General features: G+C 36.7%; 1 protein-coding gene across 1 annotated transcript; it reads right to left on the reverse strand.

The window, feature by feature from the left end:
* Positions 1 to 2,351: 2,351 nt before the first annotated feature.
* Positions 2,352 to 7,535, reverse strand: LOC113354372 (protein MICRORCHIDIA 2-like). Its single transcript, XM_026597722.1, has 18 exons — positions 7,245 to 7,535; positions 7,085 to 7,159; positions 6,870 to 6,904; positions 6,638 to 6,716; positions 6,465 to 6,554; positions 6,002 to 6,077; positions 5,793 to 5,871; positions 5,590 to 5,718; positions 5,010 to 5,108; positions 4,823 to 4,933; positions 4,538 to 4,687; positions 4,175 to 4,267; positions 3,988 to 4,039; positions 3,793 to 3,904; positions 3,192 to 3,696; positions 2,863 to 2,954; positions 2,660 to 2,702; positions 2,352 to 2,551 (listed from the first exon to the last, which is right to left on the reverse strand). Exons 1-18 carry the CDS (start codon positions 7,528 to 7,530, stop codon positions 2,462 to 2,464), a joined length of 2,196 nt encoding a protein of 731 aa, XP_026453507.1. The 5' UTR covers positions 7,531 to 7,535; the 3' UTR covers positions 2,352 to 2,461.
* Positions 7,536 to 7,830: the final 295 nt, after the last annotated feature.

Raw genomic sequence — 7,830 nt, forward strand, 5'->3', positions numbered from 1 at the left:
CTGAAAGACATGACTCCATATGAAAGTTTGCGAAAGAGAAAACCAAACATAGATCATTTAAGAGTGTTTGGTTGCAAAGCATACGCAAAAGTTGATTCTGCAACTCTTAAGAAACTGGATGATCGATCTCAGACTCTTGTGATCTAGGAATTGAGCCTGGATCCAAAGCTTACAGATTATTCAATCCAACAACGAAAAGAGTAATAGTGAGTCGAGATGTGGTATTCGATGAAAAAGCAAACTGGAACTGGAAAGAAACTAATGATGGACCAAGTAGGGATCCAGGAATGTTTCACATGAGATGGGGTCAAGTAATTGATGAAGGCGAAGGACCCATAATCATCAATACCAATGGAAACAATGATGTTAATCAAGAAGAAGAGAATAATGAAAACACTGAGAATAACGAAGAAAGAAGAAGAAGAAGAAGAAGAAGAAAATAACTCAACCCATTCCACTGCGAAAATCAACAAGACAGATACAAAAGCCACAGTATCTGGAGGATTATGTTCTTCAAGCTGCAGAAGAATGTGAGATTATGCTACTTTCTGTTAATGATGAACCAAGGAATTTTCAGGAAGCAAAGGTCTCGACTAAATGGACACAAGCATGTAGAGAAGAAATTATTTCAATCAACAGAAACAAGACTTGGTTTCTAGTTGATAAGCCAGGTGGGGTAAAAGTGATTGGTCTTAAGTGGATCTTCAAAAAAAACGGAATGCTGATGGTACTGTCAACAAATATAAGGCAAGACTTGTAGCTAAGGGATACGTTCAAGAATCAGGCATAGACTTTGATGAAGTTTTCGCACCAGTTGCTAGACTAGAGACAATTCGTCTCTTAATAGCAGAAGCAGCATCAAACTCATGGGAAATTCACCACTTAGACGTTAAGACAACATTCTTACATGGTGAATTGCGAGAAGATGTGTATGTTGAACAACCAGAAGGTTTTGAAGTAAAAGGACAAGAGCATAAGGTTTATAAGTTATCAAAAGCTCTATATGGTCTAAGACAAGCTCCTCGAGCCTGGAATACAAAGTTAGATCAAATCTTAAGAGAAATCAGATTTGTTAAGTGCTCTAAAGAAACATCAGTATACAGAAGAGAAGAAAAGGGAACGCTTCTTGTGATTGCAGTCTATGTAGATGATCTATTTTGACTGGCAACTCCCTTAAGGTGATCAATGAGTTCAAGAGAGAAATGTCATCAAAGTTTGAGATGTCAGACCTCGGAAAACTCACTTATTACCTTGGCATAGAAGTCCATCAAGGAGTAGATGGGATTCAGATTAAACAAGAAGCTTATGCAAGGAGAATTCTGAAAGAAGCAGGACTTGAAACTTGTAATCCAACTAAGATACCAATGGAGTTTGGACTTAAAGTTTCAAAGGCACAAGAAGAAGCAGAGATTGATTCAACGAGTTATAGAAGAAATGTTGGATGCCTAAGATACTTATTACACACAAGACCATATTTGGATTTCTCTGTGGGAGTAGCAAGCCGTTATATGCAGAGTCCACGCAAGTCTCATGGTGATGTAATAAAGCAGATATTGAGATATCTAAGAGGAACAATCAGCTGTGGATTGAAGTATGGTCGAGGAGGATTAAAAGGAATTGTTGGGTATAGTGACAGCAGTCATAATATTGACCAAGATGATGGAAAAAGTACAACTAGTCATATATTTTATCTAGGAGAAGCACCTATTACATGGTGTTCACAGAAGCAAGACACCGTAGCCCTCTCATCCTGTGAAGCTGAGTTTATGGCTGCAACAGAAGCAGCTAAACAATCAATATGGCTTCAAGAACTGTTGGGTGAAATCAAAGGAAGAGAACCTAAAAAAGTTCTCATCAAGATTGATAATAAGTCTGCAATTGCACTCACTAAAAATCCAGTGTTTCATGGGAAGACGAAACACATTCACAAAAGGTATCATTTCATACGAGAATGCATCGAGAAGGAGGTCATTAACGTAGAACACATACCAGGAACTGAGCAGAAAGCAGACATATTGACAAAGGCATTAGCGCGGATCAAGTTTGAAGAAATGAGACAACTGATTGGAGTACAAGATATGTCACGGGTAAGGTTGAAGCTTAACGGGGAGAATGTTGGTTAAACTTCAACATAGAAGTCACTAACAAGCTGGTTAGGACAAGATTAGGAAATTGATGTAATCCTAAGGGAATTAGAAGTCATCTAGTTCTAAGAAAAGGAAATACATGTAATAAGGTAATAGGACTAGGAAAAAGAATTCATAGTTCTATATATATATGATCACCAAAGTTGTGGTTGATCATATGAGCAAGATTAGAGCTTGTGTTTAGTTTTGAGAGATTTTCTAAACATCAATAAAGAGAGTTGTCTTTATATAAGCTAAGTTTCATCTTGCAGTTGCCATTAAACTAGCCGATTCAAAAAAGGATTTATATACTGCATTCTCCATTTCGGAGTTCATTAACACCTGCTTCTTTTGAGATCAAGGTGGGAAGAAAGATGGGCACATCTCCTTCTCGCTTCCATCAATTTTTCCTCCAGCCCTTCAATCTATTGTTTTCATAGTAAAGACAAATATTTTTATTTGTTTTAGTTATTCGGTAGTTCGTATATAGCTCAATAGTAATAACTGATGAAAAGAAAGGTCATCTCACTAACCGTGCTATTCAACTCAATCTCCTTCCGTCTCAGCTCATCGCACCTGTCAGAAAACGTTTGTAAATTGCAATAAAATCCTAAACTGAATCATATAAAGTGCTGAACTTTTAAGTATATGTCTTATACATTACATAGTTGCAAATCAATGTACAAGTATACGTAGGTTTTTTGTATCGAGCACTAATTGAAAGATGTGGAATTACCTTATGTAAAATTTTAAATTCTCTTCACGTATTTGATCAAGATATCTGGAACTTGAACCATCTGACGATTTCCCATTTGTATGAGAATTATCCTGTAGGGTGATAATTATGACTTTCTTTAGGGAAGTTAGCCAGACAGCTAAAACTCAACTGTATGCTTAAACTAAAGCTAAATGCATTTATTCTCGACACGGACAGACACGAACATAGAGACCAAATCATAGAGATGCATCAAAAAAACACCAGTTAAATTTTAAGCTTTTAAGAACATGAACAAAAGCAAGAGAAAAGGGTTATGGTCAAAAGGAAACTAATATAGAACTGCTTACAGTTGCTGATAATCTAAAGACTGGTCGTAGTCCAGCAGCTGATTCTTCATGGGAATTCGTAGTACAGCCAACTCCTGCCGTAGTACGGATAGTACTTGATGTTGCAAGTCCAACAACAGCAGACTGATTAAAACATAACGCTTCGTCAGAATAATTTGATGAATCAACGTCTTGTTGATTGGAAGACCTCTCTTTCAACAAACTGGATCTTCCATTAATCGGCAGATTATCACTAAGCTTTTTTTGCATACTACGAATCTCTGGAATTGGTGGTGCATCGTCAAACTCCTGCCGAGTAGTACTTGTTGCTGCAAGTCCAACAACAGCAGGCTGATCAACATTTATCTGTTCTTCAGAATTATTTGATGAATCAACGTCATAGGAAGACCGCTCTTTCGTCAAACCAGATCTTCTATTCACTGGCTGATTATCACTAAGCTTCTTCTGTGCATTACGTATCTCTGGATTTTTAGACCAAAATCCAGCCAAATGACATTTTTCATCCCTGCATTATCTGGTACAGGTCAAAATACTCCAGAGACCCCGAGTAACATCTGAAATGTAAATTAACATCTCGACATATTAGACAGAGGTAACAAACCAGTATTTGTTGATTAGTTGTTTAAGCCAGATTTCTAGCCTAATAAATAGAGCCGATCTTTCAAAATCCTGTTTGTCATGTGCTGGTTCGATATAATTTGCTTCCAGAACACCTACCATGAAACAATGAAGAAAGAAATAAGAATATTAAATTTTCTAGGGAATCAGTTGATAAAATATAAGAGTAAATGCTCACCCACAGCACACCTCCCTCTGCTGTGACCATCAAGAGTGACTCTCCAGAAAGGCTGAAAAGGTTAAAAAAGAACATGTTCATTACTATTGATCTGGGGATTTACTTACAAATTTCTAGTTGTGCTGCAGACCATCCCATTGATAAGTAAGCGAGTAACACAAAGTAGTAAATATTCAACTAGACATACTCTGATAAGGCGATTCTTATGGTAGACATTAAATCCTGTTACTCCAAGAAAAGGGGACTCTTCTACAAACCCCATAGTTGTTTCCACAGACACCTAGAAACACAGACATCGTTAGAATTTTCTGCGCAAGAGAATGCAAAAATGCAACAGCTAAACTGATACAGCTTCATCTAAAAATCTCTACCGAGTTAAAACCAGGAGAAGGTATAATAAATAAAATAGAGTTCTTCACATATAACAATTGCAGTTAGGTGGAACACAAACAAGGGTAACTAAGAACTCTTTTGCCGAAATTTAAGTAATATTTTGCCTTGTATCCTCTGGTCAAACAAATGAGAAGAGTGTGTACACCGTATATCTGACCTCTTTTCCAGCCATCCCAAGTTGTGGTCTGTACTTGAACACTTCAGTAAAGTTCAGGTTCTCTGCAATAATATATCGCTGAACAGGTACACCCCTTATTATAATATCAAAATTCGTAAATTTCCTGAGGTACAAAATTGACACATAGGCCTGCATAGAAGTAAGTTGATCTTATCATCTGTTCGTCAATGTAGAAAATCAATATAGACATTGATTGTCCTTGAAAATAAATGAAGAACTACAGACCACTTCTTTTATTTTTCATTGAATTACAGAACACCTTACTCTTAAAGAAACGCGAATCTTGTAAGATATATGAGATTTTAATTCTTTGCTTGCATTTGATTCTCCTTTGGACGCCTTTTCAGATGGAAACTCATCTCTTAGACATATATCCTGCAAGAGAAATAACATTGTATGAAACTTTTAAATCACCCAGTGCCTGAAATGACAGTATCACACTCAGAAATACCTCCTCATCATTGTTGAAATCTAGTTCCATAACTCCGTCATCATCAAGCCATAAGTTATATATGATAATCTTTGTGCCACAAACTCCAATATCATCAAACTGGAAAGGTGAAAAGAAGATAAAATGATGTATTTCCTTATCAGTATGCTGGGCTTTTGTTGTTCAGCCATACTACAGATTTTTTTTTTATTTGATTGGTAAATGCAAAAGCTACGTAGAATATATAAACCTTAAAAGTGTAGAGCATATCTAATCCTAAAGGGAATTCCCCTCTATAACAATTATAAGTGTGCATACAAGCTGCCTGCCTTGGTGACAGAATCAACAGAAGTAGACACTTCTATAGCTAATAGGGAAAATCAGATTTATGTCTTTTACCAATGGATTATTCAAGTCAATGTGGAGTGACCATATAAACCCCATTGTATAAAGTCATGTAGAACTTTGGTCCATAAGCTGAAACTTAGTTGACAACCCCACAAAGTTTCTTGGGGCATCTCACAAGTTTTCACGTCAGACCTGAATTTAGTCAAGAACACCATCCTTCTTACATAAAGGGAGCTTTGTATATTTTAAGAACCTGATGCATAAGTTCCTTTTTTGAAGCAAATGGAGACCACTCAAGGATAAGCTTCAAGTTGCAAGACCAATCATCTTCTGAACTGTATATTATTGGATGGGCCTGATTCTCACTCATTTCAAAATCCACCTGCAACGGAAACACCAAAGAGTTATATGGCAAAGCAAAAACGCTAATATTATGTGCAGCCGAAAGTAACTCACCACTGGAACAATTACATCATCCTGCCCAGTTTTCCGCAAAAAGGTGTACGAGAGAAGACCTATGCTCTCAGTTACGTGGCTATAAAACAAGAAACACAACAAATTGACAGTGGAAGGACTCACTGGAAGCTAAGTACTAAGACATGCAAAGATGACAGGGTCATAGGTGATAAAGAGACCATCCATTAGAAGCAGTTATTACTTATTACCTTCCACGAACCGCGCGGCTGAAAACAATTACATCAGCACCCAACCGCATGGTACTTGTCTTAAATCCATTACCATCTGCAAAGCATTTACACACATTTTGACTTACCTAGAACTCAAACAAGTATGCAATGCCGATCTAAAAGCTAAAATTCAAAGAAACGCCGCTAGGGTTCTTTGAACACAAGAAACAATCGGCAGACATGTATACAAAACACATTTCTTATTACGAATCCTTCAGCAAAATTCCCAGAGCATAAAATGTGACCAACCTCCGCAGTATACTATGTAGCTTCCGCTACGATACTCTTTACCTCTAACAGTCTATAACATATGATATGATAATTATTTATGTTATCTGCTACATATTTGGGGACAGGGCACCACACTACTGTTAAATTGAATTGGAATGGTTCATGTAATGTGAGCTCAAAAGATAGGCAACAAAGACACTAAGAAACTTACATTGTCCGATAGTAGTACTTGATTTTTTTGAAGAATACCCCAAGCTCATACACTGCCGCATACAATCAGGATCCATTCCCCCTCCATTATCTGCGCAAAATGAGCTATTTGTATCAAATTTCAGCTAGAAGATATTACACTATTATATATACATTGAGTACACACTACATTACCTTGGAAAAGCAATGTAGGAGTATTGTCTTTCATATTACGGATTGTATCCACCCTAACGAAGGTGGCACCACTCCTAATCTGTTTCCAGTCACATGCAATGACAAATTTAGCAAAAGAACGTTAAATATTTTCTGATAGATTAGAATGCAATTCCAGTAATCTAATAACACAATTGAAGAACATCGGAAGTTACAAGTAAATGAAAATTGTACTGTTGTACTTTTTGTTTACCTCATCAACCGCGTTATCAAGAAGCTCCGCTATAGCTGCATGAAAAACAAAAGCAATCATGTCCGACTGGTATTTAGGCAAAATCGTAAAATTATAAACACAAGTCGAGCTACAAATTTTTTCCGCAGTACCTATACTAGTTCATAAGCATTCAAGAAAACCACATTATTTTCTTTCACTCAATTTTCCTTAATGTTCAATAATGTAAAAATTACCTCCAAATGCCCACTTGTGAGATGTTGCATTCGAGTGAAGAAACTTCGGGTGAACACGAGCATGTTCCAATTGACCTGCATTAAAAAAATCCCTTAAATCTCAGCATTCAAACCAAAAATTAACAAAATATATTAACGAGAGAGACAGTGAGAGAGAGACCTTGAGGAGGAACCGATTTAGTGGAGGGAACTTCATATTCCCCAGCCTTCCAAAAACGACGAGATAGACATGTTTGATTTTGATGGTTTGATGAAGATTTCAAGAAAGAACTTGGTTCTCCATGACCAGAAACTTCACATGCAACAGTAGAATGTAAGGATTGTTGTTGTTGATTTCGGTTTCGGTTTCTGCTCCTTCTTGTTCTTCTCCTTCCTCCATCACTGTCATCATCACTACTTCCAAGTTCAATAACGATAACAGGTTGGTTTTCTACTTCTCTTGACATAACTAAAAAACTCTCTTCAACAGCAGAAGAAGAAAAGGTTTTCTTTTTTTACTACTTTATACGGAAAAAGTGTTGGTTCTCTATTTTCAGCGAAGTACCGGAGAGGTCATTAAAAGTTCGTGTTGGGAACATACAAATTTTCTTTGATAAATGTACTTCTCTTCGGGAAGGTTGGGGGAACCACTCTACCTAGTATTTATCCCAATGAGTAGCTAGGAGATTGATTCGTAAAAATATAGGAGTACTAGTTTAACTGAATCTAGTGGATTTATAAGGTTTTTTAAAAGAATTTTATAAATA

The sequence above is a fragment of the Papaver somniferum genome, chromosome 2 (genome assembly GCF_003573695.1).
Source record: "Papaver somniferum cultivar HN1 chromosome 2, ASM357369v1, whole genome shotgun sequence".
NCBI lineage: Eukaryota > Viridiplantae > Streptophyta > Magnoliopsida > Ranunculales > Papaveraceae > Papaver > Papaver somniferum.

What these genes read in the sequence shown, in the direction of transcription:
- LOC113354372 (XM_026597722.1), bottom strand. Translation starts at nt 7,530, where the DNA reads ATGTCAAGAGAAGTAGAAAACCAACCTGTTATCGTTATTGAACTTGGA. An exon ending in AAAAGGAACTTATGCATCAG is followed by an intron (nt 5,109 to 5,589) that starts GTTCTTAAAATA and finishes TCACCTTTCCAG; the next exon opens with TTTGATGATATTGGAGTTTG. An exon ending in AATTTAAAATTTTACATAAG is followed by an intron (nt 2,703 to 2,862) that starts GTAATTCCACAT and finishes GTTTTCTGACAG; the next exon opens with GTGCGATGAGCTGAGACGGA.